The following is a 19,229-nucleotide window of genomic DNA, read 5'->3' as shown; positions in this document are numbered from 1 at the left end:
GTGAGATGCTGTGGGCCACCATTTCAAATATTTTCACTCAGAAGGACTCCAGACAGTTTTATGCATCAGGTCTTACAGTCATAAGGCTCTCTAACTGCCTTTTTGCTGCTTTCACATTTAGCTTCTAAGACTTTGTTCTCCTGGATTCTTTATCTTCCATTTCTCCTATTTTAATTAATGAAAATGTGTGAGGTTCTTTTTTTTCCAGTCAGGAAAATTTATTTTTGCGCTACTCTTAAGTCTTCCCTGTATTAAAATACATTCTGATTTTTCCGTGGGCCTGGAATAATGTCAGAAGCAATTTTGTGGAAATCACAATATTGAGGTACTTCCTTAAAATTCGGTAGTATGAAGAGTCTTTCAAAGTTGGAACTAAATGTCTTCTTCTTATGGTGCTAGCACTGCTAGCAACAGCTCCAATACTCAGGTAAACTGAGGAAGGAGTAATTTGCATTGACTGTCTCGTGTTTTTGCAGAGAATACATACTTTTTTCTGATTGTCCATGTTTCATATAGATTTCCATACAGAAAAAGTTGTGCAGTTACCAAAATCACCTCTTTTAAAGAGCAAATCACATTATGAACTCTGGAAATGCACTCAAAATACCAACATTTTAAAGACAAGAGATTAAAAAAAAAAAAAGAAAAAAGAGGCCCCCATCATCTTGACAAATATATATATATATATATAAATAAAACCAAAAATAACCCTGTTCAAACATGGTTGTGGTTGGATGGTCATACCGTACTTCTCACCAATAATAGGGTGAAACATATGCACTAAAATTGTTGATTAAGAGTGGGAGGTGATCAATTTCAAATTAATCTAAGCCTAATCTGTAGAAGATTAGAAGATCTGTAGAAGGGCAGCTCTCCTGATGCTCTTCAAGGACAAAATAAAGCACTTGCCACTGCTACAGCTCACAACCATGCTTCAACGTGGCTTCCTACAGCTGGGGCCACTGTGGTGCATTACCCAAATTATTGCAATGATAAAAACACCACCAGATATATTAAAAAAAAAAAAAAAAAAGCAAACTAAATCCACCCTCCCCCCCATCAATTTTATCAGTGGCTTTTCCAAAAAGAAAACAAGTCATATATACATACATATACACGCACACAGGGAGAGCTCAGGACTACGGACAACTTCTGGGATGGCAGCAGTAAGGTGTGACAACACAAGATGTCAAAAGAAGCCACTGTGCTTCTCCAGCCCTTTGCTACATAATTTGGAGGCCTCTGTTACCCAGATGACATTTGAGAGAGAGAGAAAGGAGAGGGAGGGAGGTGTTTTCTGCCTTTTCCGGAAGGTTTGGCTAAATGAGCTTGTGAGCTGTGGGAATCGCAAAGATTTGCATCCGGTGGCAGCTGACGGCCAAAATCTGAGCAGCAAAGGGCGTGGAAGCGGAGAGAACCAGACAGGCAGAGAAGGACGGACAGACAGACAGACAGACAGACACAGCGACAGATATGAATGCCAGTCCCAAGTGAGGTGCAGGCTGGGTGCATGTCGTCCTTCCTGCGATCCTTGCTCCCTTGGAGGGGTGTGTGCACAGGACTGTGTGGCAGGGCTGGGCGCTCCAGTCCTGGCACAGGCTGAGCGCCTGAACGAGGACTGCAGTGCTTGAGCCACTGGTTCTCTGCCTTCAGACACATCGGTTGAGAGTGAAAATGAAACTCGTGAGGTTTAGTGTGGCTGGAGACGGGGGAGAGGAAAGCAAGGGAGAAAAGGAAGAAAGGCGGGGTGTGGGTTAAAAGGGAGGAGTGCAGGAGAGGGTGAAAGGGAGATTTAAGTATAGGCTTTCAGATATTCCAAAGAATGGGAGCAGGAGCCCGTGGCAAATAATATGAAGCCTCTTAACACCAAAAGCAAGATGATTGTAAAAAAAGGCCTCATGCGCCTGGTTTAAGCCTGAGCTGCTTTACATCAGAAATAAAATAGACTAAATGAGAAATCACTGCACAAGTCTCCAAGTCTTAGGAGCTCAATGCTTTGGTATTTCTCTGGCCTTACTGCAACAGTACTCAGGATTCAATCAAGCTGCAACCCTCTGCTGACTTCCTAACAAAATTTGGAAACCTTTCCAGAAGCGCAAGGTATGAAGTACTCAGCTCTCCTGAATACCTGATGGACAAACACCAAACCATTACCCAGTAGGCTGGGGCAAAACAGACCTGACCAACATTTTTTAGGGATGTAATACATCAAGGTGGGGTTTGGGTTTCCCTAATCTTCTTCATATGGGGGCTACTTCCTGAAGCATCCCAGTCCTATGTCTCCCAGATACTCACACACAACACTGCACTCACCTCCTGTCATCTCTCCCATCAAAACCCCACCATTTCCATGAGCCCTCAAATCAATGTTCACTCTTAGGAAAACGTGTGCTGCTACAACAGGCGGGCATTTTATGCACAGAAATATTTCATTATTTCACAAAAGCCCTCAAGTCACCAGTTCTCTGTCTCTGACAGTTCTCATCTTGCAGCCATGCTCAGCCCCTGGCTCATCACATCTGCTGCATCGTCTTGTGTACCTGTGCTGGGTAACTCCTCCTCCCCTGTGCCTCCTGCACGGCTCACAGACACACCCAGACGCGCAGCACTGAATGAACAGGTAGGGTGGGGACCAGTCCAGATGTTTTGCTCAGTCATCCTCATGCACAGCTGACAAACACAGAGGCACCTGCACATGCAGACATGTTCAGAGGCACCAGCAGAAGCCCTCCGAGACACAAACCCACAAAGACAGGCACAAACCCTCCCTCCCTGACATCCTTTCCAGACAGACAGATGGACTCAAGCACACAACATCCCCACTGTCACTGTGCTGTTCTGGAGACACACGTGATCCCACCTGGACCTGCCTCTGGAACTCTTACACATCTGCAGGCCATGTGCTCCACACTTGTCTTGGTTTCAGTTTGAAACTGGGTAGAAATATTAATTAATGTAGTGGTTTTTGTTTGCTAATTTGAAATTTTTTTTGCTGTGAGTTAAGATTAGGAGGAAGATAAAACAGTTCACAGTAAAACTTCAGATTATTTTCTTTTCCTTACACAATTTCTTAATATTGAAAATGTATAGAAAATAATTTAGTTAATTATTTTTAAAATAGTTTTTTATTAATTTACTAGGGAAAGGAGATTTTTTTTTGTTTATGGAGATTTTTTGTAAGAAATAGTTTTTTATGGTTTTGATGTTACAGTGGTCAGTTGCCCAGGAGAATGGAATTTTGATTACTATGTAAATTTGTTTTTTTTAATTAACAGATTTTTTTAATAATTATAATTGAGGAACATATTAACTTATTATTACTTTTTAAGGATTGTAACAGTTTAAATAAAAGATTATTTTATTTTTGAAAATGGAGGGTTTTGGTTTTTTTTTCTTGGAGAGCAGCAGGGATTTTTTATTATTTATATTTAGGGGATTGTAGGAATTTTTTGTTTTTACATGTATGTTTCACAAAAACACATAAACTTTCTCTTTAGTGTAACAATCCTAAAAATCCAACACTAATTAGTCCTTATCAGGTACAAAAAAAGCCTGCCCAGGTCTCAGCAAATAAAACTTTCAAAAAGCCTTTACAAACCACCACAAACTGCAGCTGGATGAGCAACTCTTCAGCTGGCCAGGGGCTCAGACAGCTCAGTGGGCACTGATATGAGCATTGCCGTGGTGGCGAATGAAGACTGAACCATGCAGTTTCATTGGTCTGACACTGACAGGGGAAAGGATGAAGGAAAAAGGACCCTATGAACCAAGGGAGTGTCAGTTTTCCTCTCCACCCAAGAGGAAGGAGGCCATGTGAGCAGCTTTCCCAGTGACTCGGGGTGTGACTGTTTTTCTTTTATTACTTTGGGCACTGTGGCACAGCACAAATCGAACTTGATCTCCCCATTTGATACAGAGCAACAAACAGTAATGAGCAACTTTCTTTGCCCGGAGGAAGGGACAGCAGGCCGTTAGTCACTTTTACAGTACTCAACTCCAGGCTGTGTCTGCTGATGTGGAAAGGAAGGAAGTGCTACTCTGTGCTTTGGGCTACTTCTGGGATGATATAGTTCAAACCTGCTGGGTTTTATTCAACTCCTATAAAATTTATTTCCAATTATAACAGAGAGTAATAATTTTTACCACTGTAACATTTTCTTCTAAGGAGCTTAAAGGGTTTTGCTAACCCTAATAGCAATACTTTTTTAACATAAGGAATAATAAAAGTCTCCACTGATGGGAAGTCTGAGGTACAGGGATCTAATCAAAGTCCAAGGAATATAATTCACAGGCCCTACATCCCAGGTCTCATACAGTGTACCAGTTTTCATCTTACTCCCCAGAAGTTATTCTTTGTCTTGAAGAGAGCTGACACATGGTAGATGTGGCCTCTGCCTTGGAAGTTCTTTTTTTAGCAAAATATTAAAAAGTCCTCTCCTTCCTCTTTAGTTACTTAAGAAGTGGCATAAGAGTGCCCCAAACAGAAACACTGAATATTTTTTTAAAAAAATGGGAAAATAAAAATAATAAAAATCTTCATTTTGTGGCTAGAAGGTTAGTTGTGCAGCAGTCACTGAGAAGAAAGCCCTGAAAATGCAGCTTCAGAGTCATGCAATTTAAAGGTGACTATGGCATAAACTGTGTCACTCTGAAGTTTTTAAACACACCAGATTTTGATCTTCTCTGTTTGAGGAAGCCCTTTGCACTTCCTCAGTTGTGTGAGATGCCTCTGTGTGTCTGTGCAGCTCCTTGGGGGCGAATTAGGAGATGTTCCCAGGCTGCAGGAAGTAAGAGGGCCTAACATGATTGGACTTATTGCTTGGTGTATTTCCCCACCATGGAGGTGTTTTACCTGAAGGCTTCCTGAAGGACTCAGAAATGCTGAGGGGGGCCTGCCTTGCAAGCACATAACCTCCCACTATTTTGAAATGCACAGCCATGCAAGTGCACACTCACCCACGGGCATGCAGGGGAACATTCCTGCATTCAGGACATTCCCAGACGCAAACACTCATCCATACCCAGCTCCAACTCACAGACATCAACACATCAGCAACAACCAATTCACTGCACAAGTACATGTGAAATACTTGTGTTTGCATCCACATTCTTTTCCCCCCACTCATTGGTTTATGTTTGGACACTCTCCCATGGATTTGTACAACCAAACACACTCAAGGACATGGAGTACAAGAATTGGAGTGCACACACAAACACCCACCCATGCACACTCACATATATCGTAACAAAGGTTTTGGTCTGGGAAATTCCTTTCAAGAAATGAAAATAAATGTCAAAAGGCAAAATAAAAGACAATCCAGAACGTGGGGAACTGCACAAACAAAAGCAAGCACGTACCTACACACACACACACTGTGGAGGCTGTCAGTCAGTCAGGGCTCTCCTCACAACTACAGCTCAGTGCCTGCTGGGTTTGCTTCCCCTGAGTGCAAATGTCTGGTGAACCTCACAGATTTCAGGATTATCTGTCTATGGCTGCAGGTTAAACTGGGAGTCTCCATCTTCCCTTCTAACTGATCACAATAAGAACTGACCCTTCACTCCAAGAGCAGCACCTTCCAAGATCCTACCGCAAGCACTCTTCAGCTTCTATGGAGTTAAGCAGAAATATTTTACCTGCACCTGACCAGTCTAAACATCTCCTATTAATGGAGCTGATTGGCATTTTAGGGTTAATTGTTTCTGTCCTTTTCAGATGCCAGGTCTCTCGGAACAAGACAAGACAGTGTGCAGAAACACAGGGCAGGGCTTGCTCAAAGCCACAGACAGCAAGGAAGCAACAAGCCCCTGAGGAGAGGGGAGAAGTGTGTGATAATCTGCCTCACACTGCTTGGGAAGATGACAACGGTCCGTCCAAGATGGGCTGCTACTTCCAAAGCCCATTTTCTACAGGTGTAACATATCAAGTGCTGCTAGCAGGGACGGAATCTGACATGACAAACCAACATACAAAACATTCTCTTATTCATTAAAGGTTATAAGTGCAAAGGGATTTCAGAACATTTCAGAACAAACTCAATCCATAGCTGCCGCTTATTTATCAGTGCGTCAAAAATGTTGTGCAAGTTTTTAGTAACAAACATTAGAAACTAGTAGCAAAGGACTTGCCTAGATAAAAAGAGAAGATTTAAACATGCCAGGTAACAAAAAGACGTGTGCAGAGATCTGTAAAACTGTATAGAAGGAAAGGGTTCTTTAGAGGAAACAGAGGGACCATCACACAATGCTCTTCACTGCCCTTACTAAAAGAGTCAGGGCCAACCCTGCCGCCTCCTCACCTAAGGCAGGTGCTTGTTGTCTGGGCAGAGACATGCCCTCATTTTTCATAGGCTTCTATAACTGAAAACTGGATTCTGGGCCTTTCCTGACATGAACTTGAGTTGAGAGAGGGCCTTGTCACTGGCAATTAAGCACACCAGCATGGACAGCCCTGGAGACTGAAGATCACAACAATCAGCAGCAGCATGACTGTCTCCACAAGATGTTGACAATGAATGTGATTTATACTGCTTAAAATTGATGTCTGGGAGCTGGGTGTCTAGACAAACCTAACAAACCTAGACACTCACCAGTCACTGGCAGGCACCTCCAAATAGTAATTTATTTCTCTGTCACAGACATGTCCAGGGAGAGGAGCATCCCTTGCCACCAACAGCAAGAGGACACCTGGGTGACTCTCTTCCCCTCAAAAATTGGAAGATAATGAGGAGATTAATCTGAATTTCTTCAGAAGGATCTGCAGGCTTTTCCTGCAGTCCAGGATTTCAGACTATGTACCAAAACACAAGGATTTCCCTCCTTTCTGCCTAGAAGACTTTTGCATTGATTTAAGTACATCAGTCAGGGAAGTTTAATTGATGTTTAATATGATTCATTTCCAGTTAACTGTGTTTATTCCCTCCGGTGCCATGTACAGTTCTCCCTCTATGGATGAGAACTGCACTTTTCCACAATCTGAAGGCCATTTCCAGGTTCTTTACTTGGTTTGCTTGTGACAAGTGTGGCAGAGAAAAGGTTTTAATATCACTCTTAAAAATTAACAACTTCAGCCTCATTGTAACATCCTCCTCCAAAGTCAGCCTAATACTAATATCTACCTAGTAAAAGGGTAACCAAAACTGTTTACAGCGTTCTGTGGGAAATGCTGCAAACAACTTTTGTGTCCAGAAAGTATGATATTTGAGAGATGCAAAATAAAAGTTCCTTTCTAGTTAAAAACTATTTTCCATTCTTTCAAAAGTCAAGGAAAATAAACCAGTTTAAAAAAAATAAAAATTAATTTATTCAAAATCAAAATGTTGCAGCTTGAATAAATATTCCTGTTTCAGAATAATAATAATAAAAAAAAAGAGTTGAAGAGAAGTTAAACTAGAACCAAGATACAAAAACATTTTGTTTGGAAAGTTCCAAGTATGGCATTTTTATTTTCAAAATGCTGCCTAATTTTTTTTCCCTAAATACAGCAGTGAGTGAAAAATATGCTGTCACTTTTCTGCATGAAATGGGTTGGCTTTACAGTACACAACAATTCCAAGATGGAATGTTTATTCAACAGCCACATAATTTTGAAAATTCATAACTAATTTTCTGATCTTTAACATATTTACAGTAATTTTCTTTCAATCTTTGTTTTCCTGGCCTTTATAAGGTGGATTTTTCAGTGTAATTTTTGTCCATGCTCATAAACCCATCACAGTCTTTCTTTTGAAAAATCGATGTGTTTCCTGCCTCTCCTTTGTCTATTTATCTTATAGCTCTGTATCCATCCACCTTTAAAAAAAGAGATAAAGGAAAAAAAATTGCCTGGTGTGATTTATTTCCTGCACACTAGAGGCTTATTTCAGTCTTTGTGGCTCACTCAGTCCTTCTCCTGTCTGCTGAGGGGGAAATGAGTGGGGCCAATCAGTGCCAATTGGGCTGGTGCAATTTGAGAGATGGAGCAAATCATGTTGCAAACAAAAAAAAAAAAAAAAAAAAAGAACAAAAAGGGGGGTGGAATTGTGGTACTTTGTTTTCCTTTGGGATTTCTGCTTTATTTTATCTACCTTTTAAAGAAATTTAAATTACCTTTTTTCAACTATTTTCACATTTGAAATGGAACATTAGGAGCAGATTCCTCTAAACAGAGATGATTTGGTCTTTATTTCTTTTGGAGTAAGCCTGAGTGAGGAGGCACAGGGAGGATTCCTGTTTGGGTTCCCTCAGTTCCACCTCGAAAGAACTGACCTTTATCTCTCTGTGGGGTGGAGAGTATTGAACTGCCATGGGAAGCAAAGCATAACACTGGGCAGACCAAAGTCCTCTTCGAGCAGCTTCCCATGGCACAAAGAGCTTTTTCACTTACACTCCACGTTTCCCATCACTTTTCCTGCTATACAGTTTAATTCATGCCAGGCGGATTATGAAAGGAAGAAAATGATGCAACAGTCAAAAAAGTCCTTTAAGTCGTTCCAAAAATTAAAACAGAATAAAACCAAACCAAATAAAATGAAAAAAAAAAAAAAAAGAAAGAGCTTTGAAACAAAACAAAAAGTTCTGGAAATAAACTCAAAAGAAAGGAGGAAAGGGGAGGAAAAAAAATAAAATAAAAAGAACCCGGGAAAGACAAATGAAAATGTTAGAGCAGGCACGATCATGGACAGACGCCAGCTACTTACGTTCACCTCGGTGATTGCTATATCAACAATGCTACCCACAACAATCAAGGCGTCAAATGTATTCCATGCATCACAGAAATAGTGCTGCATGTGGCAGAGAAGCCAAGGAGAGAGAGAGAGAGAGAAAGAGAGAGAGAAAGGAAAGAAGGAAGAGGAAGAAAGAATGAGAGAGAGAGAAGGGAGAGAAAGAGGGAAAGGGAGAAAAGAGGGGAAAAAAAGTAAAAAGTAAAATAAAATAAAATGAAAAAAAAAAACAAACCAAAACAAAAACATGAAAGAGGGAGAGAAGAGGAAAAAAATAAGAAAAGAAAGAGGTTATGTGGGCATATTAAATAGTCTCTTACCACTCTACAGTATTGGTTGCTCAAACCTCTGTAACGTTTCACGTGATGGAGGGTACCAACAAAAGCCTGGTTAGTCAGAAAGTTACACTCAAGCATGTCTACCTTTTGGAGGGAAAAAAAGCACACACACCCCAAACTCTGTGCGCTTTCACCAGTCACAGCCTTGGGGCCAGCTATGACAAGTGAAAAAGAAGGAGGCATTTCCCCCCCTCCTTTTTTTTTCCCTGGGAGAAGGAGAAGGACGACGGCAAGTTCAATAAAAGCATGACTAGAGGGAAAAAAAACCAGAAAACAAAAAGAGAGAGAAAAAAAGAGAAAGAGAGAAGGAACAGCAGAGGAGGAGGAGGAGGTGGTGGTATCCTGGGGAGGGTAGAGTAATACTCACATTAGTTTCACTGAGAATGACGTCTATAATGCTGCCAATTACGATGAGGAAGTCAAAAACATTCCAAGGATCACTAAAGTAACCCTACATAAGGAAGGGGCAGGCAGGATGGGGATTAAAAAGGAATGTTAGACAGACAAAAACAGTTCAAAATTACCATTAGAATTTCTGCCCTGACACCTCAAGGGGATTTCCTCTTAAGTCTACTTGTTGTGTCTGAAGCTGTAGCCCAGGCCTGGGTTCCCTGACTTGTGTGAGCAGCCCCTCTCCAGGTGATGTGATTCCAGAGAAGCCACCCCTCCCCTCCAACTCTGAGACAGGGGCTGAAGGGAAGTCACACAGATCATTTTGAGCATGGTTGCTGGCAGGAATGGGGCTTGCAGGACCAGCTCCACCAGACATATCCATTCCTGGCAATGCAGCATCCTTTCCCATTTAGTGGGGAGTGTACAGGAATAGTGTAACGTGGTTTCCTCAAAAAATGGCTCCCCACTGTCAATATCAATCCCCCAGTCCATGTTCCAGCTGCAGTGCGCTGTGCTGGCACAGGGAATAGCTGGCTGCTGTGCCATGGAGGAGGAGAGGGCACAGTCAAGCTGGGGACGTGCTGTCTAAATCTCACATTTCTCTTTACCGAGCCACAGCCAGTATTATGGCAATCATTAGCCTGACAGTTTCTTTCAGAAATGCTTTAGGTCCTGTGTCAATAGTACAGAGCAGGACTGGTATCTCTGTTACTCTGAAAGTATACCTGCACCACAAAAAGGAGCTGTGAATGTAGGCTGGCTCGTCCCATCAGGAAGAGGTAAGAATAGGAGCAAAGTTTGCTTTAGCATTGCTCAGAGCTAGACCTGTTGCTCACTCCTGCTGTGCCACAGCAGTGCTGTCACCTTGGCTGGCCAGGAAAAGCGATGGCTGATCACTTCAGGGCTATCCCAAACATCTCCTTGTCCTAAGAAGAGCTCAGGAGATGCTAATCAGCACTGCTTACTGTCCTCATCCTGCATAGTTTTTGGTGAATAGGCTGTAAGGACACAGGACCCTTTTGGAGAAGGGTCTGTTCAGCCCAGAAGATAAACCTCTGTATGTAAATTTCCTCTAAAGTCAATGTCATGAGCGAAGAAAATTCATCTTGGCTCACTGAGCACCTGTGCCAATCTCCTGCCCTTGTTCTGCAGTCTTTAAAGGAGGCAAACATATGAAATCCTCTGTGCTCCTCTCATGTGTTTGGTCTTGTGAGCATGGGCTAATCTGACCTCCCTGTTTCCCAGCTGCAGCTTGTCTCCTGTGAGACTGAACCCAAGTTGCACTGTGACTGCTATTCTTAGTCCAAGAGTCAGGTCATGGGTAAAGTGTGAGCTTGTGTTCCCAGGCAGCATTGCAGAAAGCAAAAAGGAGAAAAGAAAAAAAAAAAAAACAAGAAAGAAAAAAATTATCCCAGTACTGGCACAGTACGAAGTCGGGCTTGGGAACCTCAGATTACTGTAGGTTCAACCATCACATGGAGCAGGCACTGGCAAAAAGTGTCTTTCTGCTGAAACAATGTCTCCATGATACTTTGAGACTCACATTTATGTACAATATTACACTTTGGGCAGGGAAAAAAGACAGAAAAAGATGAAGCAGAAAAAGCCACTGCCCAGCTGGTTCCATGCCACTGAAGGGAGCTGGTAGAGGGGACTTTGCAATCCTCTCCTCAAAACCAGAATAAAACACCTTTGTTCTGCAGCCTGAAATAGGCAAGTCTTAGCAGATCTACACTGGAAGGAGCACCCATCCCATGGCTACACATTACTACACAATTAGCTACAACGGGGAGGAAGCAAACAGGAGCAAAAGCAAATTCAGAGAATATTATTATTCAGCGTCCAGCCTAGAAATACACAACAAATATTAGAATGAATTCAGCAGTGATGTCCAGCATCATTAGCAACCAGATGGACCTGGAATAAAACTGTCATTAGACTTCACCAAGAGGAAGGGGAGGGAGAGAACAGCAGATTAAATTGTAGAGGCAAACACATTTTGAATAAATAAAGGACAGACACAGATCATACAGAGTTACACAAAGTGCCTTTGCAGCCTGATGAGATCTTGGCAGACAGTGCACTTGCAGGATCAAAGAAGAGAGCAGAAAACAAGAGACCCAATCCTCCTGCCCCTGTCCATGGGCACAGTCCTACTGAACACAAGGGCACTGCCCACATGCCAAAGGAATACATGCGTTCAATAGCATGGTTCTCTTCTATTCCTCTCAAATTGCATAGTTTAGGAATTTGTAAGGATTTCAGAAGGAATCCAGACAACTTCAAAAAAAACCCCAAGAGTTTGATTTTTGGGCAGCTGCAAGGGTAAAGATCCAAAACGTGTTGTTTAGATGACTTTTAATGATTTTCAACTCTCTAGTGACAGGTATTTGGTATTCTTACTATGATTGGCACCATACTGCAAAGAATGTTTTTGGTGTAACAAAATTTACAATTTATTTTTTCTGAGCAGCTTTTTACATAGAGCCCAATAATGATTGCTCTGGTAAAACAGCATTTGCTGTTGATGTAGAACCTATGTGACAAGTGACATCAAATTCTGTCCTAAGATGACCACCAAAGCCAGTCAGTTATGTACTGCTTCCAGCAGTAGTAACCTCACTGGAAGCAATGACACTGCTCTGACAGAGTTGGCACATCTCAGGAGAGATTCAGGCCTGGAAGTAAAAGGTCCCTCTTTCATTGCCATCAAAAATAGCTGCTTTGGACCTCTGAGACACCACAGTGTATCTGGAGTCACTCTGCTGACTTAACAGTGTTGCTCCAAATTTACACAGCAAGTTCTTTCTCCTGGGATGCTCTGCTGAGTCTCAGCAGCAAGATCCTTGCTTGAAAGTAATGGGCTGCTCTGCTCTGGGATCTCAGAAAGAGCATTATCCCAGTCTGTTATTGTGTGGCTGTAAGGTGAACTCAAAGATCTCTTCTCTTCCTCCTGTGTCTCTTAGATGAGTGATAGAGAGGAACCATGGATATGAATGCAGTTTTACTCAACCCCACATCCAAAATGCCGGTGTTGAATTAAGGAAACACGTGAATTTAAAAACCTTCCTTTCCTCCTCACCTGCTCCCTCTGTGTTTCAAACAGAAGGGTGAAAAATAGGAAGATATTATTCACAGTAAGAGAGCTCAAGGTAACAGAGAACACAGATTCTTCATTGGGGTGCAAGGAGATGGAATCCTTCCCTGAAAAGCCACCCACCCTCCTTAGAGACATTTACCTATAAATGGGCATGTGGGAATTAGCTTTGGATCAGACCTCATAACCTGGTAATGAGTTATGAGTGCATTATGAGAGTGAGCTACATGCCTCCAGGACTTTCCTCTTGTGACCTCAAAGTACCTCTTCAAGCCACATTCCTCACTGGAGTGTACCAGGGTGGCTCATGAAAGACAAACTGAATGAAGGAAGAACTTTCACTCTAATAAAGAGGTTGTATTTCCGAAATATTTTTCCCACCAGAAAGTTCTGCATACTTTTCCCAAGAGGGTGGAGGTCTGACTGGAAATGAATTGATGGCACTGTTTGTTTTTGCAGTACAGGAATTTAGAGTGCAATACCATATTTTACCCATAAAGGGAGATGCTTGACCCTGATTTAGCTATAATTGCATGCCACATAATGGCATCCTCAGGGGGTTACTGGGGAATGGTAATCACCCTCTCTTATGGGATGTCTTTGGAGATCCATGAAGTTTTTGGGGAGAAAAGAGGACAGAGAGAGACCAGGAGGATTGGATTGAATATTCAGGAAGCATGAAATAGCCCCACCAGTAGAGCACATTTTTTCCCCAATTTTTTTCCCCCCAAAGGTAGCAAATGATTGTGTATCACCACGTGGTCAATAGGTTAATGAAAGGCTGAGCATAAATATACAGTAGCTGACTGGAATGGAATCTCATTTGTGCAAGAGAAGCAGACATTTCAGCGGGAGTATGCCAATCATTTTTAGGTTTCCTAGTTGCTGAGATTAGCTGTTAAAGAAACTAGGGTTTTGTTTAGGTGCTAATGGAGACATTGACATCTCTGGACACCATTTCTTCTACTTTTTGTGAATATGAGATCCTAAATAGGACATCTAAGAAGGCTCAATACTAACAAGAGAGAAAATTGCCCAAGGGAGTCTATCTGAAGCTCTGTCACCTGTAGTATAAGAGTACTGTGGTAGCTGGAGTGCTGTGTATTTACACTGAAGCATAGAAGTCCTAAGGGGAAGGGTGATGTTGAGTCATGGTACTAGCTGGGTTTTGAGTATCCAGCCCTGTGGGACCTTCAGGGTCACTTGTGTGTTAGTTTACATGCAGTTTTTTATCTGCTTAGTCACAGGTTTACATTTCTGCCTCTTCTGAGGCAGCTGGCAAAATTTAACAAACCCCTCTGAGAAAAAGGTCTCTAAAGATGAAGAGCACAGCAAGGTCAAGCCTATTCACTGTGTGGGATCTAAATGTAGGTGGGATGGCCCACAGTGAAAGGTGATGCTGCAGTGTTGTAGGAAAAAAGGGAAGGACATGCATACATGAATGCATGTTTGTATTCATGAATATGGGAATGAAGCATCGAGGAGGAGAAACTAAGACACAGAGATAACTGCACAGCCTAAAAGGAGGGGAAACTACAGGATGACCTTGCTACCACTTTCTGAAATAATCCTGCATGCTAAAACAAAAAAAAAGAAGCATCAAGTCTAAATCAGATGAAGAGAGTACATAGAAAGGAGAGAATGGGGCTGGTACCCTGACAGTCAGTGGGATTTCTTAGCAAAAATTTCCTGCTGATTGTAAAGGGCAAAGCAGACTTTGCTGGGGATTTGCAAAATGAGATGAACTGCTAGTCTGGCTGATGTTTAGTAAATACAAGGATTCATTTTTGAAAATGCTGCAGGCTGTTTAGAGCTGTGAGAGTCAGTTCTCAGGCTTCATTAAAAGAGGCATTCCCTGAAAGTACTTTTGCAAAAGGGACAGTATTGAACCAAAGGACATTTACAGAGTTCCATGCTCTTACAGCAGATTTGGGGGATTCATGTGTGCCCTGAACAATCTTACAAAGCTGCAATAGCTCCTGACACAGAGCAGAGATGTATCAGATGCAAATTCTGTTGTGCTAAGATACCATTTAGCCATAACAGCAATCAGGAGAATTAACAGAACCTAATAGAGAAGGAATCAAGTGGAGGTTGCAGCTGCTTGGAGTTCCTGACAGGCTGCAGGAAAACAGCATCTATTTGCATACTATCTATCAACTCTCATCCCCTGATGGATTAATTCTGAGACAGAGTCCCTGCAGTTCACCTACCAGTCACTGTAATGAGTCACTGCTGCAGGGAATTAAAGGCTCCCTTGTACTCCCTCAATTTTTTCCACATACAGGCAAAGAAAAGAGGAGCATTTTATCATTATTCTGGTGAGCTCTGAAGGAGCCTCATGACTTTTTGCTTAATCCGTAAGAAAGCAAGACCAGCTTATAGCCCAAGATGGACACTCAAAAATGTTGATGTTTTCCTTTATCCTCCCTCACTTGTTTCATGCTCTCTCTCACAATGAGGGCACCTGTGAAAGCAGACATGCCTGCACAGACATCCTGAAGACTCTGTGTTTGACAGAAACAAAAGAATTGGAGGAGCTGAATGGCTCTGTGTTCTGGAAAAAGACTTCAGATGTTTATTTCTAGGTCACTGGTATAAAACTGAGGTACCTTGTTACTGGCCACTTTGAAGTAAGACACCTTCTGATTATTGCCTGAGATACTGTAGGCCCTAAAGCAAATTACAGGTTTCACTTGTGCTTCTGGGGAACAAATATCTTCACCACGGGAAAAAACCTGAAAAACCCCACTGCCTGAACCAAGACACTCTTTGACTCTTTGACTTTGACTTTAACATCTATGGAGGCTGGAAATATAGAATCTCTTTTTTACGCTCTACACACCTAATGATAATTGATAATGTCTGGAGAGCATGACTAGAAAAGATATGTATCATATTTGTGAACTGAGAATTTCCATTTCCAGATTTTGCAATCCAGTTAATTTCACCAGAATTGTGTTTTCTAAAGAACCCCATGAGTGCCTCCATGCTTATCTGTATGGATTCATGGGATGGTTTTGGCTGGACCTTAAAGATCATCTGCTTCCAATCCCTGCTGTGGTCAGGGACATTCCACTAGACCATGTTGCTCAAGCTCAATCCTGCCTGGCCTTGAACACTTCCAGGGATGTGGCATCCACAACTTCTCTGGGTAGCTGTGCCAGGGCCTCACCACCCTCACAGGGAAGAATTTTTTCCCAATACCTAATCTAATCCAGCCCTCTTTCAGTTTAAGGCCATTCCCCCTTGTTCTATCACTACATGTCCTTGCAAAAAGACCCTCTCCTGCCTTCTTACAGGCCCCCTTCAGGTGTTGAAGGTGGTGGCACTTGGTGGCACAGCCATCTAACATCTGCCTCTATTTCATTTACTGTGAAGTGGTTAGAAATACACAAGCTCTCAGCCACAGGGGAGGCTTGAAGGGTAATGTTCTGGTCCCAGGTCCTCCAAAGACTGGGAAAGAAACATGGCAAAGACAAAATGGAAGGATTTATTATGAAAGCATCTCTTAAACATAGCAAAGAGTGTATTTCCAGGCAACATGCTGAGGAGGTCTGAGGAAATTATACTAGTAAAACATAATGAAACCAGATGATTCAACTAGCTGATCCTGATGTAATTTTTGGCCTGGATTGCTCTTAACTGCCTTTGAATGACATAAATGCATGAAAATGGTGGCGGAATAACTGAAAGCTACCTTAAAAATTTTGCTGTCCACCTGGAAAGTAAGATAAACATTCTTGACCTTCCTACAGGTATATTGTGGCAATATAATACCTCATGAGGAGTTAGGTTCTTTTTCTCATGAACAGTAAGCTCACTGCAGTCATTTAACAATTACTGCCCTGCATCCAGAAACTAGACTTGTTCTTAACAAAAAGAAACAAAACCAGCACCAGCTTTACCAGAAAGACTGAAAAGTGAATGTGATAGCTGAACAGATCTTTCATCACAAAGTACATTCCATGAGAACTTTGCTGTCCAATTCCATGTTATCTGCATCCATGCAGATGCTCAAAGACTTTGGAAGGTCTAGAAGCAGCATTTCTTGATGAAAGCCAGTAAATAACTCCAGTAAATAAGGCAGTAAACCAAGCCAGAAATATGTCCTATTAAAAGAGCTAAAGGATGGGCTTTATTGTTTAAGATAGTCTGTCTCCTAAAGTAGGGCTGACATCCCAGCCCAGGCAAGAATGATTCAAACAAAGGAAAACTCAGCCCATAGGAACAGAAGGGCCATATCTCTCAGAGTGAAGAGTCACTTCAAGTTGTGGAAAGATGAGACAGTGGCAAGCAGTGGGTGAAGAAGCATTCTGAATATGGGGCTGGACTTGGAATAGCTTCCCTCTCTCCACAGGAAGCATGGGAAGAGGCTGTGGACTGCTCTGATGTGGTTGCTGAGTGGATAGTGGATACTGACTGTCAGAAAGGCACAATGTTCAAGAAATGGCACTGTAGGTATGAGCAGCAGGTTTTTGCATAGTTTCTTTTAAAATTGCTTCCTTTTCATAAAAGGCTTAATTTTATATAGGTTAGAATGGATAATAAAATAATACCTATTTTTATGTACTCTAGCAATCACAACTTGCCAAAAGAGGATGATTACTCTCATTCTACCCTTGGGGAAGCAGAAACAAAGGAAACAAAAGTTTCCAAGGTCTCCAAAGGCCAGATGCATGAGAGAAGGGGGAATTACTTCTCCTCTAGATGTCAGCCAGGTGACCATTTGCCAGTGGAAATGTCACTTTTTAACATGATGAATGGTTCTTAACAGGTGCTGTATCACAATTTATCTGGTAACATTCTTATATGAAGATTCACATCTCTGAGAGCTTTTTGACCCTTTAAAACAAACTTTCATGAAGTGATAGAGGTTTGGGATTTTTGTCTGAGAGGGAGAACAAGTTGCTTTCCCCTGCACTGTTGTTTCCCCTGCACTGCACTGTTCCCTTTCCAGACTGTTGCTGCTGCTGTTGATGTTGTGAGTGAGGCCCTGGCTCATCATCCCACTGGGCTTTTAACACCGTGAAGATAATTTTCTGTATTAAATAATTAAGTGCAATAGCTAATACAGTGCTTCCCACACTGTTGCATTGTGCAGTCATATAATTATTTTTGATCATTTATAACGACATTAAAACCCTCAAGTGCCAGACTGAAAATACATCTGTCATAAGGTTGCAGCAATATGCAAATTCTCTGGGTATATTTGCTGTGAAGGAAAAGGTCCTCTATCACTGAAGTTCTTACACAGCTCCTTTAACAGCCTTTTCTGCCCACTGAATTTTCCACTGATCCTTCAGAAAGCTGGAGGATTGCACAGCTCTGGTTGATCGTTTTTAGGGATTTCACACATTCTCTATAGTAATTAGAGGATCTATTTGCAGAAAATTGCTTGGCTTGTCCTCCAGGAAAGGGAACATCCTGCATTTAAACGACAGATGTAACATGGGGAGCAGCAGATCAAACAGCCTTTTTGTCCCTCACCAACTGTTTCCACCACAACATGAAGTTCTTTTCATGAAGAAGGAAGTTTGTTCTGGATACTCATTCCGTTGTTGGCCTCTTTCTTAGGGCAGCAACAAAGAAACCGAATAAGGTGCACTCTGCTCATATCATTGTGCCAGATATATTTGTTTTCTGCAATAAAATGGGGAAGAGCCACTTTATACAGGATGTCAACCAGTGTTGACAAGGAAGGCTTTGATACTTCCTGACCCAGATTCAAGTAGAGTTATGGATTCAAGAAGAGCTAGGGTTTAGAGTGAAAGTTTCATTTCTCATCATCCATCTCATTTCTTCTGTTACATTCACCTACCGAGTGTTTTTCACACTGCATGACTTGTTTAGGTTCAGTCACGCCTATGCCATCTCAGAATATAAGCATATGCACAATAGAACAACTTTAGTCTGACACTACTTTCTTCTCCTTTAAAGTGTTTGGAAGGGCCAGATTTCCTCTCCCACACACACTCAGGAACTGGTGAGGAGCTCAGTGAAATCTAGAAGCCATCAAAGAGGATTCCCTCTGCTTCCACATGATAGAGAAGCCAGTTATCTGCTAGCTAACTCCTCAGTTATAGAGACTGTTGCTAAATCAACCTCATGTCTGAGCATTCTGTTGCAAATTTTCTTTCTTTGTATTAGCTGGAAGATTTATTATTCAAGGCTCTACTTGATGGGCCCTCAGTCTAAAGCACCAGGATGTATGTTCCTCTTTATGTAAATTTCAGTGCCTTGTAACATGTTGGCAGCACTCTCTCCTGAGCAGTTTTGATTAAGTACCTGGAACAACAAATCCAGGCTTTGGCTCCTGCCTAGTGGGGTCTTTGATGGTCTGTGAGAAAGCCTCAGTGCTAAACTGCTGAGAGAATGCTGTGGCACAGACTGGGCTGCAAGAGGCTCATTTTCTTCCTTAACCTCTCTTTTCCCTTCCTTTTCCTGGACATATGGGCAGATAGAAATTCTGTCAGGCACACAGCTTCCAGGAGCAAGTCTACCAGCTCACTGTGCCAACCCACTGATGTGCATAAAGGACTGGGATGACCTGGTCATCCATGTGCAGAATAATGATTCCAAGTATTTTTTCCCACCAAAGTCACCTCAACATGCTGCTCTGACATAAAATACTTTTAGTATTTACTTTTTCAGGAAGGGTTAGAAAAAAGGCTCCTTCTTCCACATGAAAGACAACAT

At 42.0% G+C, this 19,229-nt stretch overlaps 1 protein-coding gene across 2 annotated transcripts in view; it reads right to left on the bottom strand.

Moving 5' to 3' along the window:
- Positions 1 to 19,229, bottom strand: part of CACNA1C (calcium voltage-gated channel subunit alpha1 C) — a 445,763-nt gene that overhangs the window by 39,053 nt on the left and 387,481 nt on the right. Inside the window, exons 31-32 of one of the 2 annotated variants that reach the window (XM_062491894.1) lie at positions 9,408 to 9,491; positions 8,679 to 8,762 (exon numbers count right to left, since the gene is read on the bottom strand). In XM_062491894.1, the coding sequence (XP_062347878.1) occupies positions 8,679 to 8,762; positions 9,408 to 9,491 (168 nt within the window). The remainder of the gene's footprint in view (positions 1 to 8,678; positions 8,763 to 9,407; positions 9,492 to 19,229) is intronic. The other variant, XM_062491895.1, reaches the window with a different exon arrangement.

This window comes from Cinclus cinclus, chromosome 4 (assembly GCF_963662255.1).
Source record: "Cinclus cinclus chromosome 4, bCinCin1.1, whole genome shotgun sequence".
Taxonomy (NCBI): Eukaryota; Metazoa; Chordata; class Aves; order Passeriformes; family Cinclidae; genus Cinclus; species Cinclus cinclus.
The sequence above is the reverse complement of the archived record's forward strand: the minus strand, read 5'-3'. Positions and strand labels throughout refer to the sequence as shown.